Source organism: Thunnus maccoyii, chromosome 1 (genome assembly GCF_910596095.1).
Source record: "Thunnus maccoyii chromosome 1, fThuMac1.1, whole genome shotgun sequence".
NCBI classification, from domain to species: Eukaryota; Metazoa; Chordata; class Actinopteri; order Scombriformes; family Scombridae; genus Thunnus; species Thunnus maccoyii.
The window spans coordinates 30,740,753-30,759,722 of NC_056533.1; the positions used below are offsets into that span (position 1 = coordinate 30,740,753).

At 38.6% G+C, this 18,970-nt stretch overlaps 1 protein-coding gene across 2 annotated transcripts in view; it reads left to right on the top strand.

Annotated features, from left to right (window-relative positions):
- LOC121895707 (A disintegrin and metalloproteinase with thrombospondin motifs 7) overlaps positions 1–18,970 on the top strand; it is a 90,981-nt gene that overhangs the window by 55,272 nt on the left and 16,739 nt on the right. For both annotated transcript variants that reach the window (XM_042409131.1, XM_042409138.1), the window contains 11 exons: positions 36–205; positions 322–455; positions 1,403–1,523; positions 2,274–2,518; positions 3,093–3,234; positions 7,495–7,621; positions 10,425–10,638; positions 11,974–13,752; positions 14,153–14,305; positions 15,559–15,732; positions 17,261–17,407. In XM_042409131.1, the coding sequence (XP_042265065.1) occupies positions 36–205; positions 322–455; positions 1,403–1,523; positions 2,274–2,518; positions 3,093–3,234; positions 7,495–7,621; positions 10,425–10,638; positions 11,974–13,752; positions 14,153–14,305; positions 15,559–15,732; positions 17,261–17,407 (3,406 nt within the window). The remainder of the gene's footprint in view (positions 1–35; positions 206–321; positions 456–1,402; positions 1,524–2,273; positions 2,519–3,092; positions 3,235–7,494; positions 7,622–10,424; positions 10,639–11,973; positions 13,753–14,152; positions 14,306–15,558; positions 15,733–17,260; positions 17,408–18,970) is intronic.

Here is an 18,970-nt window from a genome sequence, read left to right on the forward strand (position 1 = left end):
GCAGCATTGAAATAACATATTTGACTGTTTTACAGTCCTAAGTACAGAGGGAAGTATTGTCTGGGAGAGAGACGGAGGTACAAGATCTGTAACACAATGCCATGTCCCCACGAGCTGTCCTCCTTCAGAGACACCCAGTGTAGTCACTTCAACACCATGCCCTACAAGGGCAAGTTCTACAAGTGGGTCGCTGTCATCAACAGAGGTGAGGAGATTTAACTTGATTCAGGTTGACAGGATTTAGGTGTTTTGTGACCATGTTTAAAATAACTTACAACTTTGTGTCTTCTGTCTGTTGGACCTCTCTCCACACACGTTCAGTCAACCCCTGTGAACTGCACTGCCGTCCGCTGAATGAACATTTCTCTGAAAAGATGCGTGATGCCGTCACTGATGGGACGCCGTGCTTAGAGGGCAACAAAAGCCGAGATATGTGTATCAATGGCATCTGTAAGGTATCAACATTGAAACTACTGCTCCACATAATGAAACCATTGTGAAACTGTTTCATTACACTGCTGCTGTGTTAGTGATGCAGTAAATGTAGTTGACCCTCGCCTTGTTTTCTCTGGCTAGTGTCGAACATTTGACATTCTGCATGAAAATTAGCTTGTTGATATAAAAACGTTGGTGGCTGTTATCTCTCAAGATAGCTTTTGCCTATCACCCTGGGCTAAAATGCCAGTTACTGATACAGACACTGTTTGGATACAGAGTGGACAGCAATTACAGACTTTGGGCTATGATTTCATGACATTTTGTGACATTTTTGACAGCCGCCCACATGTTTTCTTCCTTCCTTGCCCCAAATTTTGTGTTATGGAGACTCCCATTGAACTTAAAGGCTATTCTGTCTATTCAAAATATACAGTACACATATATAAAAAAAACATTTTCTGTTTCTGTAGGCCTTAGAAATGTTTCAGAAAACAATAAATGTACAGATTAAGTTGCCTCGCTAGTCTTGACCGTAAAGCATATTTGACATCATAGCAGGTACCAATCCTATATTTTGTATTACGGCGTTGTGTAGCTGACCTGTTATTTGGATTATAGATCATGCCTTTAAGTGCACCCAGTGGGAGCAGAGGCACAGTATGATATTGAGGATTACTTGGATTTTCATTTGTATCACCATACCATATCAGAACAAGTCAAAGGCATATGAGGCAAGGGGAGGCAGGGTTATGTTCTGTGCTGTTGTTGTAGCTTTTATAAAGTAGTGAGCACATTAAGTCTTTCCAAATCTTTATGTGGAAGATAAACTGAAAAAATTGGCTTTGATCTAAATCCCCAATGTCCAACCCTCAAATTGCAGCATTATGTCTTTAATTTAATTTAGCCTTTGCTGTGTAATCACTGTAAATTTCATTCTAAATCATGTATTGCATGTGTGTTACAGAATATAGGCTGTGACTATGTGATTGAATCCACTGCTGTAGAGGATCGCTGTGGGGTGTGTCTTGGTAATGGCTCCACCTGTACGACTGTGAGGAGAACCTTTGAGGAGACTGAAGGACTTGGTACGTTTCTTACTGATATTTTAGGAATTTTAGTTCAAGAACATCTTTGCCGCAATAAGAGGGATGTTTGTCATTATATATACTGATTAAGATCACATCAAGTCTCGATCAAGTCTCTATTAGGATTGAAAAAGGAGCTTTCCAGGTCTAAATACTGTATTGATTATATTTTGTCGATACTATGGTCACAGAAAATACTTGTTTCCCTGATCTAACAAGGTGTGAGAATGAAGATTTAAACACAGCCTTTGGTTTATAGTCATGGTATAAGTGTAACAGTGAACTCTGAGGTGGTGCTTCTCACCTCCACTTCGTCCATCACTCACCAAGCACTTAATTACAAACACTTGTGGAACCTAATGCAATCCAATACGACAGCGCTTCCATAAATTCTACTTTTACGAAGCCTATACATTTTCAGTTCTTGTTGACATTGTCAGAAAGGTATGTTAATGGGGTGGACAACATATTAGGAACCCTTTTCAATTTATTGCACTCCAGTATTCCACCACCACCCACTACGACCTCAATAATAAACATCAAGTAGAATTATCACCTTGCTGACAATGTCAACAAAAACTGAAAACGTAGAAGCTTCGTAAAAGTAGAATTTATGGCAGAGCTGAGAGAGAGTTGTATTGTATTGCATTGGATTCCACAGGATTTTCTTAATAAAGTGCTCAGTGAGTGTATGCTGTAATCAGGACCACGTTGTGCATTATCACTCACATACAATGTATTCTGTTCAAGGCTATGTAGACATTGGACTGATCCCAGAGGGTGCGTGGGACATCCGGATCGAGGAGGTGGCTGAAGCTGGGAATTTCTTGGCCTTACGAAGTGACAACCCAAACAAGTATTATCTGAATGGTGGCTGGACTATCCAGTGGAACGGAGAGTACAAGGCAGCTGGGACAGTGTTCACCTATGAAAGAACAGGACATCTAGAGAACTTGACTTCACCTGGGCCTACCATGGAACCACTGTGGATTCAGGTAGGACTAACAGGGGAAAAAGTTTGTAAGTTTAAATGACAGTTTTGAGATTATTTTGCTTCCTCTCATGATGCCTATCAGCAAGCTTGTGGTTAAATTAGAACAAACAGGTATTTTCAGGTATTAAGCATTCAGATAAAGCAACTTAAACTTAAGACAGACAAAGAGAGAGAGAGAGAGTGGGCTGATGAGAGGGAAAGCAACTAAAATGAAACATGACCTACTCTGTACACTGTTAAAACACTCAGCAGACTGTCACTAGTTTAGCAACGAGCCTCCAGCCCTTCTGACACCTTTCAAGCACCACTGAGTCAGTAAATTACAGACAGCAGCACGATGACTCTGTGTTGTTTTTTCAAAACATATGCAGATTGTGTCTCGAATGAAGCTGTCCTTTATTCTTTAATGTTCTAATTTGCTCAATCCTCACAGATTTTTCAGCTGCAGTGGAAACACAAATGGGAAACATGTCTTTTTTTATCCATGATTTAGTTCCTGGAGCTACTTAATTTCTAGTTGACTCTCTTTTTTGATGTTTTTCAGGATTTGTCAGATAGTCTCTTGTGTTTTACAGCTTCTCTTTCAGGAGACCAATCCAGGAGTGCGCTACGAGTACACAATCAGTCAAAATGTGTCAGAAGATGACGACATTTCCGCCTCAGTTTTCTTCTGGAAATATGGTTCTTGGACTGAATGTAGTGTCACCTGTGGAACAGGTAAGAGAACAATTTAAGATTATACTTTAGATAGGTAGGTGGGTAGATAAAAGGGAGAGAAAGAGAGGTTCGTATCAGACTGGTATCTCTGACTCAGACAGGAACAGACAAGCTGTATTCCAAGTGCATCTTGAATCCGTCATTTGATCGATGACCTTTATTGAATCACACTGGGGCCTATTTTTATGGCAGCACAAACACAATCAGTATTATGACATATCGTTTCTGTGATTATCTGACCTTGAAATTAATTTTGCGCGCTTGGCATTCTTGGGCCTTTGATGTTGCACAAGTTATGCTGTCAGTGCAGCATCACTCATTTGATAATGTGGTCATTCTGTCGGGAAGAACGACTGGACTGAAGAGCATCTTTGATAATAATGCTGAATAAAGCAATTATACATCCTCTGACAAAAATATCAAATCCTTGACCATTCTAATTCTGAATCAGAAAGTTTACAGTTCACACACAACTATTCAAAGTCACATTTGTATATTATATAAAAAAACAACCTTGTTAAATTATTCAGGAGGTTACAAAAGAAGAAACAAATTAAAACTCAAAATGAGAAGAGATCATTTATGCCATATTTAGCCAGTAGCTAATTTCCATCTGTAATCCCTGGACAGGTACACACAGAACAATTACCAGATATTAAAAACATTCTTTTTCATGCAACACCATTACATAGTCTCTATCACACCAACAATTATACAGACAAATCTAAAAACACACATCAACATATAAATACCAGCACATCCAGTACAATTATAAGTTCTACTGGATGAATGTATCCAGTTTAATGAATGTATATTTAATTCCACAGAATTACACTATACTATACATAATTCATTCATATTCATTCATATATTCAAAATAGAGAGGCAAGAAAAAAGAACATATTCCCACATCCATTTATCCCTTTATATATTTTCATCGACCCCTCTTGACTTAACACTGAATACTCTTTATAGTGTACAAGTGAGACTTGAATGACTTATTTCCAGTAAGTTGAAAAGGGAAATGGCTCCTTCCTGAGAAAAGTTTTTGAATTTACTGAACCTTAACCCAGAATATGAAAGTGAATATATTTAAAGTTTATTTAAAGTTCTGAATGTATTATTAGTTTTCTACAAACTTTAATCTTTAGCTTTCAGCGGCACATTCAACAGAATTTTAAACAAGGTGATGAGATGTTTCTTTCCACTGTGCTTCATGGGAGTCATAGTTGACCTCTCCAATTTTTTATGTACACAAGCGTGTACCTTTTTATCAAAAAACTGGAAATTTTCAAATGCAGCGGGTGAAAGGACAATACAAACACTACTAAGCTGAACAGAAGGATGTCTCAATAATTAAGCAAGTCAACTCTAAACACATTTAGTTTGCACTGTTTACAAATCTGTATCAAGCTATTTATGAAGCTGAGACTCTTTCAGTGTGGAGTTTGGTTCTCTCTAATCTACCATAAGAGCTGCATGACGGAGCTTGAAGATCAATTTGGGACTTTACAGTGTAAATCAAAGGAAAACAATGAAACTGTTGGCTTATCCTGCTGAATGAATATAGGATTTTAAAGTCATGTGGCTAAACAGTTAACCTTTTCTGAAACTAGCATAGTATAAAAACACATTCAAGTCTGTGGTTTCAAAGACTTTCCAGAGAAAATAGTAAAACCTGATATTTTAAAGTTCATAAAAAGGATTTTATATCTCACACCAGACTGGAGTCTTTGATGTTGGTGTGGTTGCTCTATTCACCTCGCTCGCCACTGACATCAATGTAACTGTACTCATCCAGTCTTTTATTTATACTGCTGCTATCAAAGCTCTATTAAACATCACCACAAGTAAACACTGCACTGAAACAAATGATTGCATCCTTTGAGATAATACAGATAATACAGAATCAGAATTAACACACTTTGCACCTTCAAGATAACATGACTACTAGGCTTTAAATCACCTCTAAAATGACACGTTGAATATACAATATATTACAGTTCATATAAACTACTAGTATTTGATATATAATATGTCATTAAATGGTAACGTACTGTAAAAAGTACGTGTATTGTGTGTACTGTCACACTACCATGACTTACTGAGACACTTGAATAAAACAGAGCCATCATTAATCATCATGCTTTTCCTTCTATGACAAGTCACAATGTCTGCTGTGTAAACTGTCTATTTCTTTGCTTGTCAGTGCAGAACGCAGCATACGTCAATTGAAAAGGGAAACTGTTTTTTATAGATATCCCTTTCTGTGTTTGTACATTCGAGAATTCTTGTTTTCATGGAATTTCGGGGGTTACCTAGAGATGCAACTCTAATCATTGCTTACCTGTCATCCAGTATGTTGTCCTCTGTGTTTACAGTATGTATTAAAGTAGCTTCACATGTCAACTCCAGACATATTTTGTTTGCACTTTCTACAACTCTCTATTAAAGGATAAGGTACACAATTTTCTATATTTTTCTTATTGCCAACAAATCTCATGTGCAGAGCCAACAATGAGCTGATCCTACTTACAAGTATTGTGTGAGTATCCAAAGCCTTATATGCGTTATTCCTCTGTACGCCTCTGTTGTTGTCCAAACACTATTAAAAACACATCAGTGAGCCACTCCGTTGCACCAGATGACATGTTCCTTCACCCCGAAGATTATGATCACGTTAGTTTGTTTAAAAAATCATGTTTTCATTCTCCAGAGAGCATTTCCTTGTACGGCAAACACCACAGAGCATGCACGAGAACGCAGTTCCATTTACAGTGCTTTGCAAGCTTGTTGCGCTACATATCACAACCTCTTTTGACTTTTCCAGGTCTACGGCACAGAGGAATAAGATATATCAGGCTTTGGATACACGCACAATACGTAATTAGGATCAACACATTGTTGGTTTGGTGCTGCACATGAGATTTGTTAACAGTAAGAAACATATAGAAAATCTCCAGCCTTATCCTTTAATCCTTATTTAAAAAGTTGGCACTCCCATTTAAATGGCTTACAGGCTTTGCTCAATTGCAGTCAGCCAACTTATGTGGAATGGATTTCATTGGTATGGATTATTGAATAGCAATTATATATATACAGTAGTAGTAGTAGTAGTATATACAACGTTGTCAATGTGAGCACTAGCTTTGGTATCCATCTTTACTATTACAGCTCTGTAAAAAGCTGTCTTACAAAAATGAGTCCAAATGTACCTGTGACCACACCAGATAGATGTTTTCTTTAGAAAATCCACCTTCTCCTCCACTTTTCCTCACATGTGAAAAGGCTCTTTAAGGTTAATTCAATTACAGCACATCAAGGCACAATACCTGTCCTGAGTCCACGTGCCAGGAACAGGTTTTCATCCACATTCAAAATGTATTAGATCAACATATCCACCTTAGTGTGACATCAAAAAAAGTATTTATTCAATTGGCAGTTCAATTTAGCCAAAAGGTCATCTAATCAACATGGCTGAGAGTGTTTTTCTCCTGCATTTTTTCTACTTCATTTATTTTTTTCTTTCTGCCTCCATCTGATTTTCAATCAATGTAGCTGTGTTGTCCTTCAGTAGCTGCCTTTGAAGGTGTGAATTAGTCACCAGATGCGCATTGTGGATGCTCAGCAGGCTCAGAGCAGGAGGCAACAAAGAGGTGAGAGGTTTCTCCTGCTCTGATGAGGTGGAAACCCCCTTGGGAGGACAAGAGTAATGATGGAGAGCAATATCACAACAGGAGATAAATCTGTCACAGCCTTAGGAGACAAGTTCTTTTTATCTAATGCTTTGTGTAATGCTGTCTGAAACCTGGATGTGACACTTGTCAATGTGGTAGATACTGAAATGTATTTCTGTCCAGCTAGTCTTATTTTAGATGGAGGGGAAGAAACTGATTTCTGTTTATGTGATTAGAGAGCCATTCGCAATGTGTTGCATGTGTATTTAAGGATTATAGTGACAGCTTTGGCACATGTGACATATTGTATTACTTTGTACATTGAAAACATGCAACTGGTTTTATATGTATGTGTTATGTCCACACTGTGTTAGTGTTTATCCTGGTTTGGTGTGCTTAGGTAACATTTGTGCTGTGTATTCACTAATGATATTTTTAAATAGCTCTTACATTCACCATCACCTACTCATGTTTGATTAGGTGTCTTCTAGGTACTAGGCTATTATTATTCCTTGCTGGGAGCTGTTTGTGTTTGTGCATGCTTGCTCACAAAAGCTTTTTCCTCATCTCTCTGGTATTCCAGGTGTTCAGAGGCAGATTGTTCACTGTGTGGAGAAGACAACTGGGATAGTAGAAGAGCACTTCTGTGACCCCTTAGCCCGACCCGATGATAACCAAACCAGCTGCAACAAAGATCCGTGTCCAGTCATGTGAGTTTACCTCCTGGACATTATTTACAAAATGACACCTGCAGATACACACATATACACACACACACACACAGTAAAAGAGGCTTGTATTTCAGCCCCTGCAGGAGCAAACACTTTGTAGTATGAATGACATCACAAAAACCATGTAAAAATCTGTTGCTGAAACTATAAAGTGATACAAGTAACATAATAATAATAATAATAATAATAATAATAATAATAATAATAATAATAATAATAATTGCAATATTCACATTTAACCTTGCATCCTTAAAAATATAATTAGTGTCCATGTTACAACCATTTCAAGTTGAATTTAGTTCTGGGAGTCTTATCTTATTGTCTCCCAACTCACCGGTCTGCTAATTTAACTATCATGACTCCAAACAATAGTAACATGGAATTGCACCTGTACATGTGAGGACAGGTGCCTTTCTGTGGCTCACAATTGCAGTTTTAGCAAACAATTAAAGTGCCCCTCCACTCAAATGCGTTTTGCTTCTTGTTACTTCACTTGGATCTTTGAGCTTTACTGTGCAGAATGATGTATGTGCAGAGTTTGACACTAGAAGGCTGTTTTCACATTCATCTGCTGAAGGGGGAAAGTTTATGTGAGCTCACCTAAAATCTGAGTTTAAGCGGTGGGTTTACGAGCGTGATTCGTGACATCATAACTAGTTCGGAGCCAATCGTTGTCCAGTATGAAACTTACAAAAGTGTCATGTGGAAATTGGAAGCCTCCAGTGCACACTGAGAATGGACTTTTCAGTGAAAAATTGTGTCCAGCAATTAAACTTTGGAAATGAATAATATTGCATATTCATAGATTCTGAATATTTCAATAAGGGAGAAGAAGTAGATTTAATTAAAATCGTTTTATTGAACTTTTGTGTGGGGAAACATATCAGACATAAAATATTATTCAAGCAGTCTTAACACGCTTCAGCTGCACATCGAACCATATAAGGAGGTACTGAGTAATCTATAGAGTTCATCAGCTTCTGTCAGCCAAAGAAATGTCAGTATTGAAAGATTTTTGACAGCTTAAAACTGTCTATAAATAGCATGAATATAGTCAATTTCTTACATTAGTGAAATGAGTATGTAAATGACTGAGTAAACTGCTAGAGATCCAACAGAAACATGTAGTGATGAGGTAAAATTAGAAGAATAATAGGAAATTAGATTAGATTATTGTAATCTTGTGCACCTTGCTCATAGATTATACATAGGACCAAAGTGCACCAGAAAACATTAAATCGCTTTTGTTATTGTTTGCGTCTTTCAATCATGTATTGGTGTCTACAAGTGCTTTTTTTTAACCTACTGTTGATTATGGAACATTTTGTTTAAAGAGGAGGTCAAGAGGACCACAGAGGACAGTGAATGAATAAAGTTATTACCCCCCCCCAAAAAAAAGAAGCCAAATATTTACAGCACCACTCTTTGATAGTGTATTTTATTTTCTTCTTCAGTTTCCTAATTCTGCTTTGTTCTATTTAGTGAGGGAGGAAGGGACAGGAGAAACAGGAGAGGTCTCCCTGGATACAGCTGGCAGGTTGCTGCACTGAGATCAAAGAATCAATACTCAGACTTGTTTACGCCCACACGCTTTATCGCACCAAACTGCAGATTATTAGCTTGTAGTATCAGTTGTGAAATAGCTCATTTTTCTCTTTGAGTTTTAATATTTGGCATAGAGATCATTACCAGTTCTGTTGCTACAGATGCTTTAGGTGTACCAAGATTCAAGTTTGAGTTCTTAGTCTGCTCAGTTTGTGAATGTAACAATTAATGGTACAAGGACGAAGTGTGTGCTGTTGAAAGTTCTTTGCATTGTTTAGGGCATCAATGTTAAACATGTATGTTTTTTAACATTGTTTGTTGTTTGTATAGCATACGTTTGTATGCTTAATACTGTTTTCCATTGTTGGTGGTGATCCACAATTCCCATGCAAAATTTAATTTTTTAATTTTTACCTAGACAGACAGTTCACAGGAACTCACAGGAAATGATTCATGCACACATGGCACTGTGCATGCGGTAAGAGAGCAGCTGGTGGTTATTTCTAGCTGCTTGGATGTTCAGACTATCCGGTTTTCATTGGAACACGATGTACAGTACCAGTCAAAAGTTTGGACACACCTTCATATTCACTTGAATGAGAAAGTGTGTCCAAACTTTTGACTGGTACAGTGCACACAGTATGTGCCTGCTGTTTGAAATTAGAAATTTCATGGGTAATTATTGTTGTGCAATTGTTTGGCAACTATTTACTGTATGTACAGTATGTGTTTTTGTATAGTGGCTTTTGAATAGTCAAAGTTTATCTTGCAGTTAACCATTTACTGTGGGGCTGCTAATTAGATGACCACCTCAGCTACACCTAAAAAATAATGTGTGGTTCAAGTCAAGAAGCTTGAGTAATGCTGAGACAACCATCAACATAACACAGAAATGACTTTTTGGCCTTTTGCTTGTTACAATTTAGTCCTTCACTGAGTGGCAGAAAATGTGAGTCAGGTTGAGGGCTGAAGATTTTGACATGTCATTTTTCATCATTTTGATGAAGCAAAACTTGAGACATTGCTAATGACCAGCAATAATTAACATGCTGAAGACATAATATGGACATTGTGTGCTAAGTGACAATTGAAATTCACTGAACTTTCATAACACAGACATCCAAAGCCGTATGCGTGAGTCATTAGCATTTGCACCCCTGTAAAACATTGTCATTTTCCATAACAAGTATACCATTAAATTGGAAATGTTTCGTGTCTTTTGTGTCTCTGTGTATAGGTGGTGGGTCGGGGAGTGGCAGAAATGCTCATCGAGCTGTGGGAGCTCAGGCCTGGCTAAAAGGACAGTGCTTTGCATACAGGCAATAAGTGTGGAGGAGCAGAAAGCCCTGCAGCCCAGTGAATGCGAACACATACCCAAACCTGAGTCACTATCCTCCTGCAACACACACATCCCCTGCCCAGCCGACTGGACCACTGGCAGCTGGTCAAAGGTGAGTCTGGCTTGGAATATGAGCATTGTCAAAAAGATATGAAAATGCAAATTGTTCTGCACATCTCCAGAAAGTCTTATAGCTACTTTCACATTTTGTGAAAAGATCTTTCTGTGAAAGAGATGTTCTTCTTGTGATGATCTTTTTTTAAAAGTCAGTCATGCTCTTATCTTCTTCTAGCTCTTATACAGCAAATTTCTACATTCTTGCAGCATGTCATAAGACATTTTCACATCTCCAGCTTTTTCGAAATACAAAAGCTAGAAATTCAACAGATACACTAGAGACAGACCCACAGCCTTCATTTCTGTTACACACACATTTTAGAGATGGTTTTATGATATTGCTGATTGGTTATAGCTGGACATTGCCTCAGATCTATACATTTGGGACTAGGGCCATAACTACATAATGGTCATGCTCTCTGTATTTTGTGTCATGTCCATTTCTGCATTTCACACATACATTTTAATTAATTTATTTAGAAATGAATGAATTACCTTTAAGATGGTTCCTCAAATTGAAGCAAGATTAACAGGCATATTTAGCATTTACAGCCTGAGGAAAGAAGAAAAGACGCTGACCCTGTCTGAGCTTCCTGACCCCACCTCACCCTTCTCCCACTGTGTCTTTGTACCTCATTATTTTTTTTACCATGCTAGCGGTGTAGCTCTAGGGATGGCATTGTTGGTGTGGCAGTTGGTCCACCAATTAGGTCCAGACTGAAATAACTTTCAAAGGAATAACAATCATGGTTCACAGTCAAAATATCAGTTTGTCAAATACTTTGATTTGTGACCAAATACCTGCAAAACTAATGACATTCTCATCAGCCTCAACTGCTCTTTATATGTAGTGTTAATTAGCACGCAAATATGCTAAGCTAAGATTCTTACTTATCCTGCTGAATCACATCACCTGCTAGACATCAGTATGTTAATATTGTCATGGTGAGCAAGTTAGCATGCCGATGTTAGCATTCAGCTCATAACACTACTGTACCTGCCTACACCCTCCCAGAGCCGCTAGCATGGCTTTAGACACTTAGTCATGTTTCAGTCTAGGTTATGCCTTTGCTTTTGATCTGTAGGAGTTCCATAGCGTAGGGTGATTTAAGATGATCTAGCTTTTTCCATCACAGTCGTTAGGATTTGGATTGACATGCACAAGGAGCAGAATCACAAAAATTTTTTGTTTAAATGTGTACAGTTTTTCAGCTTGCATTTACTAGATTATATGTTATACACTCAGTTTTAAAGAACATTTCAAAAGTATAAGTTTGGCTTAACACTGATCTGATATATATATAACAGTTGTCTCTTTTCTTTCCTGCAGTGTTCGCTGACTTGTGGAAGTGGAGTACGTCGCCGCAATGTAACCTGCTCTAGAAACACAGGTGTTGACTGTGACCCACAGAAGAAGCCGCTTGCTGTCACTACCTGCTACATCCAGGACTGCCCACAAGTAGTGGATAATTTTGGAGGCATCGACTGGTCTGGAAGTGGCTGGTCGAGCAAAGAAGTGCTCAATGAAATTAACTCCAAACCTGTGGCCAAACCACCTCCAAAATACAGCACCACCAAAGCCCAGCCAATAACTCATAATGACTTAAATAACATTGTTGAGGGAGATTTCCACTACCATAATAACATCGAAAATATTGATAATTCTCAGGAAAATAGTGTTGAAGTTGATGATTTTTACTATGACTATAACTTTATCAATTTCCATGAAGACTTGTCAGATGAGAGCGAGGGAAAAGATTCCGAGGACAATCAGGAATTTGATACTCCACGGGAGGCCAAGCCGACCCGCAGCGTGAAAGAAAATGCATACATGGAGACTACAAGAGCCCCAACGGCGAGTTCAGCCATTTCTACAGTTTCAGAGGCCACTTCCCACTCTTCAACAACTGCAGGGCCACAGGAAACAAATCTGGACAATGTGAAGGACAACGGAAACCCAGCAACGAAAGAATCCATGCAAATGAATTCAGATAATTTGGATGACTTTCTTTCAGAGGATTATCTTCTGCCTGTTTCTACCACTCGCTCACCACCATTGTCCACAACTAAGCATTCACAAAAACAGAGACATAGCGATCTGTGGTGGCCTGAAAACATTAGCACAATGCCCAGTCTGGCTTTCACAACAAAGGACCCTACACAGGATGTGAAATGGGGGCAAGATGGGGAAGAGGCTGAAAATAACTATGATGATTTCACTGAGGAGGAAAATCATACTGAGGACTTCACTGTGACTCCAAAACATGCTGCTCCCACTCCTGGACTTCAAACCACTAGCAGTAGTATCATAGCTACAACAGCAATTGCTCAAGAGCCAGAGGATGATTTTGTGTACAATTATGATGAAGAAAGTACACAAGGACCTAAAGTCTCTGCATCCCAAGAAGATGTAGAGAGTCCAGAACCCTTAGGCTCCCCGATTCCAGAAACTACAGTTCAGGTTAAGACCTATCACTCAGTCCAACTGGACGAAAGAACTTCAGAAATACCTCAAACAACCAGTCAATCAATAATATTTCCAACTACTGACTTGGATCAAACTCATTTAAGTACCACTAGCAAGGGTAATTCATGGGTGTCTGACCATGACCTCAGTGCGACCTCACTTTCCGTCCCCGAGAAATCCACTCCTCTTCCCAATCCCCATCTGCTAATCTCAGGTAACCAAGAGGCCTCAGATGACACCACATCATTAACTGGAACAGAATTCTTACCTCCTACAAACCTGGAGGAAGTCACTCAATCTTCTCCAGCTGGTTTCCAGCCAGCTACAACCGAGCAGACACTGACCAAACCTGCTGTCAATGCAAGAACTGGAATAGATTCCACATCCCACTCCCCATCGCTTATTTTAAGTGATTTTGACTACAATGAAATTGTTCTTCCCCCAGTGGTGAGTACTACTAGCAATAAGAGTGATCCTGGCACTACACCAGCACAGTACATGGAATCACCAACACCTGCTGCGCCCATTTTGCCAACCCATTCACCTACTCTGGGGTCGCTTCCTCTACCATCATCAATCCAATCTCCAGCCTCCACACAAGTTACTGCAGCAGCCTACTGGGTCACCGGAAACTGGAGCGCAGTGAGTCTGCATGAATCCACACGTTCTGTTTTTGTGCTTATTCTGTGGGAGAGGGACAAAGCTGAGCTTTGTCTAACTATTAATGTCTTTATCTGTTTTTTATCTGTTTATTATGCAACACAGTATCTTTAACTGAATTCTTTGGAGGGAGCATTTGACCTAGAGCTAATGCAGATAATGTCAGTTTATGTAATGAATTTTTATGGCGCATTTGACAGATGTTTGCTTGTATTGGCACTCATGCTGTGTTGTACATAATATTCAAAGATTTTGTTCAGCTTCAAGGCTGATCACAACACACACAAAATACCTTCGGATTGAAGTTTCTTGTGAATGCTGGAGAAGTTTCTGCACCCAACAAAATGTAAGTAGTGTTGCTACAATACATTTTTGTTGGCAGTGCTCCACCACCTGTGGTCTGGGTGCCATTTGGAGGACTTTGGCCTGCAGCACTGGCTCAGATGCTGACTGTGACCCAGCCAAGAGGCCTGCACCTGCCCAACGGTGTTACCTGCGCCCCTGCTCCATGTGGAAAGTTGGGGAATGGAGCAAGGTGAGACTACAATGCCAGATTAAGTTTGGACACACTTTTTCATTGAAGTGAATTGGAAGGTGTGTCAAAACTTTGGACTGGTTCTGTACTTGGTATATGATGATACCAAAATGGGCTGAAATATGATGTGGTCATTGTTTTACTTGCTTGGTTTTTACTGTCTTTATCCTGGAATATAACCACATTTTTGTATATGCACTGCTAAAGATATTTTCAAAATCTTATTATGACTTGGATTTATGTATTTATTTCATTTTTAATGAGTTTTCACTACATTGTAACCATGCTAGTGGCACAGCTGTGGGGATTGTAATGTCAGTTGGTCCACCACTTTGGTCCAAACTGAAATATCTTAACAACTATTGGATGGATTGTGATGAAATTTGGTACGGAGGATTGTCCCCCAAGGATGAAGCCTAATACCTTTAGTGATCCCCTGACTTTTCCTCCTAATAGTTTTGAGTGAAATGTCTTGACAGCTATTGGATGGATTGCCATAAAGATAATCATGTCAAGACACTGTTGATTCCTTTTCCTCTAGCACCACCAGCAGGTCATAATTTCAATTTGTCTAACACTTTGGTTTGTGATGACCAAAGACCTGAAAAACTCCCATCAACCTCTATGGTACCTCAGGTTTAGTTCTAATTAGCAAATGTTAGCATGCTACCACGCTAAACTAAGATGGGGAGCATGGTAAACATTATACCTGCTTAATATCAACATGTTAACATTGTTTTAATGAGCATGTTAGCATGCTGACGTTAGCTTTAACTCAAAGTACTGCTGTTTCTACAGTAAGTGAAGCCCACAGAGCTGCTAATATGACTGTAGACTCTTAATAAACACACCCGTAAGCTTCAGACTTTTTGTGTTAAGTTCCCAGGTTTTCAAAAATAAAACGGAAAATTATGTGCCCTAAATATAATGAAAATAAACTGTCTTGGAAAAGTGAAGTGGTAAGAAACAATGAAATGCTTCGAGTGTAAAAGCTTTTTGTTTTTACAACCAGTAGTCATTCAGTCCATAGTATATCCAGATGTAGTAAGTCCTGGAATTGCTGTTTGGCATTGAAGGTATTTTGCTACTCATCCAATGAGCTTAATTCAGCTGAATTCAGCTTATTTAAGCCTGGTGGAAGAGGAAGTAAAAACCACATAGCAAATCCAGTAGCCTTAGACTCAAGACTACTGGATACACACAAAATCCACCAGCTCCCGCTGTTTGAATAACAATCATATGTCTTTTCCCAGTGCTCCAAGAATTGTGAAAGCGGCCTTAAGTCACGAGAGGTCCAGTGTTTTGACATGCGGGATCATAGGGCCCTGCGACCTTTCCACTGCCGGGCAATGTCCTCCAGGCCACAAACACAACTGCCCTGTAACCTTCAGCCATGTCTCGACTGGTACGCCTCCTCCTGGGGTGAGGTGAGTAACATAAAGCAAATAATGACAGACAGTGTGTATACTCTGGTTTCACCACCTATTGAATCTGAATAGGATACACTGGAAGGTTATGAAATGTGTATCTGACAATATACCATAAGGTCAGTTTCAAGTGTGTCTGTCCTTTTGCGATTCTTTGCAAGCCAATATTGTATAAGGATGTTAGACTGGAGAAATTTTACTCAATGCGTGCCCCATGGATTTTCAAATAAAATAGTGATATTAGTCAGAACCTTTCAGCACCACATCAAAAATGCAAACAGTACAACATGCTGTTAAAGGATTATAATCATCACTGCATTTACTTACTTGCTGAACATTCCTCCTGCTGAAATACATTTACTATATATTCCTGCAGACATTTTTCAGAACACACTATATGTTTTTAATTCATTTTTATTGATTTCTTTGTCTATTTTGTTTCCATCCATTTCAGTGGAGATTGAAATCAATGTGCAGAACTTTGAAATGGGTAATTAGTCACTGTGAACATCTTCTTCTCAATCATCTTCAACTTCTTTTGAAATAATGTTATTTTTGCCCGGGTTGAGGCATCGAAAAGGTTGCTGTTGAGGAGTGTGATATTGTGTGACATTTCAGAACAATCTGTGCTTTCGACTGAATTTCTGTGCAGCAATTATGTAACGAAAAGTACTAAATATTCACAAATGATGAATTGTCTATTGAACACAAGAGCCAAGTCTGCAAGTTGCAACTGGGATTTAAAAAAGCCAGAGACTGCCTGGAATGTTCAGAAAACGCTTTCAAAAAAAACAAACAAAGTTATGCTGTTGTTGCCAGTGACTTAAATCACACACAATTTGTTGTCGTCCATTTTTAAATCATGCAAAATATACTGTTACACTCCTTGAACTTCAAACAGTTTCAGAACACTTTCTATACATTTTATCATATTTTTTTTGACATTTTATAGACAAAACGATGCATCAAGAAAAATAAATATTGGCAGATTAATCAATAATAATAATTGTTAGTCGCAAGCCTAGATTGTAGCTACGGTGGATTGTGCTGCAGGAAGCTTTTAAATGCTTCTTTTGTGGAGTTTCAGTCAACACTATCAGACCAGTTGCAAACACTGTCAAACTGGTACTGACAGTAGAAGTGTCAAAAACTTAAATTAATTATGTTTTGTCATTGGTTAATCCATCTATTTTCTGCTGCTTTTCCAGGATGTGTTTATTAATTGATTATATTATTATGAATTATTGTTATACAATAACTAATACTAGGCCATACTGTCCCTACTAGTTTTCCATCATATTGTCATATATTGTATGGTATGATGGTGAAACAAGTATTAAATTGCTTTCTATGTGGTATTAAAAAGTCTTAAATTTGACTAGGTGAACGCTGCAGAAACTCTGTTAGTTTCCTCCCGAATTCAAGCTTAGCAATCAACCTAGTCAAGGCTCTATACTGTATGAACTTAAATACATTATTGCTTATGTCTGTCATTGTGTGTGTGTGCACATGTCTGTGTGTTGTTCAGTGCTCTGAAGTGTGTGGAGGAGGTGAGCAGCAGCGTATAGTCACCTGTCCAGAGGAGGATCTTTGCGACAGGGAGCTTCAGCCCAGCAACATTCAATCGTGTAACAACCAGCCTTGTGCTCAGTGGCTTACTGGATCTTGGGGACAGGTACAGTACACACACACACACAAACACACACACACACACACACAAACACAAAACAACTAAAAACAAGAGGGAATGATCTATCTTGACATTTGATTCATAGACCAATTTCATGGAGAACATAATCTCCTGCTCATTGATGTGGTTTTATTAGGTTTGACAAAGGATCGAAATTGCATTTTAAGGAACTTGAATACTAATCTATAAAAAAGTCATGCTGTCTGTCCAACCATCCATTTTCCAAACTTCTACAGGGTCACAAAATAATTCATATAGTGCTCTAAAAACTTCTGTGATTGAAGTAAAAGGACAAGGCCATTTTCTATATTTTTCTTATTGTCAACAAATCTCATGCGTAGAGCCAAACCAATAATGAACTGATCCTGCTTACAAGTATCGTGTGTATCCAGAGCCTTACATATATTGTATTCCTTTGTGACGCAGACCTCCGTTGTTGCCCAAAAACTATTAAAAACACATCAGTGAGTCACACTGCTGCACTGGGTGACATTTTCCTTCACCCTGACGACTACTGTTACAGTAGTTTGTTCAGAAACTACTTCAATAATACAGCATTCACATTAGTAGCACAACAAGATATTGAAGCATTGTAAATAGAACTGCATTCCCTTACATGCACAGTGGTGTCTGACGTACAAGAAACCTCTCTCCTGAGACCGAAAATGTGGTAATTATTATTAGTCTTTTAGAATGTGTCACCCAGTGCAGCTGTGTGGCTCATTGACATGTTTTTAATATTTTTTAGGCAACAACAATACAATATATCAGGCTTTGGATACACACAAAATTCTTATTAGGATGAATTCATTGTTGGTTTGGCTCTGCATGTGAGATTGTTGACAATAAGAAAAATATAGAAAATCACCAGCCGAAGCTGATGATTTGTTTAACTCCAGAAAAAAAGGGATGACGAACAGACTGGTCAAATGAATTGGGAGTAATCAAAGCAAGAGAGGGAAATATATTGACTTGACCTGGAATAATGGTAGAATGTGGAATAAACTTTTGGGTGAACATTGGGTGAAAGACTATGGACAAATCAATGACCTAGTTCAGGATCAGCAGCAGAAAATGGATGGATAGACTCTGGGGAAATACACACGTGTGTCAGGAGTGTAAAGGCAATATACCCTTTCAATTTGTTTCCCCTGCAACCTCATTATTCACCTTTTGTGTCTAAATTTAGTATTGATGACTCTTAATTGATTGAGAGTAGAAATCCTACGCATCCCAAAGTATTTTTACCTCCGTCACATCAAGTTAGTGGAGGCAGTGTATCAAAATGCACAGATGATAACATATTACTCACCTGTGGGTAGCATTTTTAACTTATAAAATTCATATTATTGCTTACGATCAGTGTGGTTAATACACAGTCAAAGAGCTGCGGTCCTCATTCATGTCTCTTAATAACCCGACTCACACTTTCCATTATGACTGCCTCCCCAATTTCAATTCCTTTTATCATCCCTCCACGTGGCTCCTGTCCATACGCAGGCACACAGACAGGCCTTTTGATACAGAGTCATTTTAATCCATGAACCA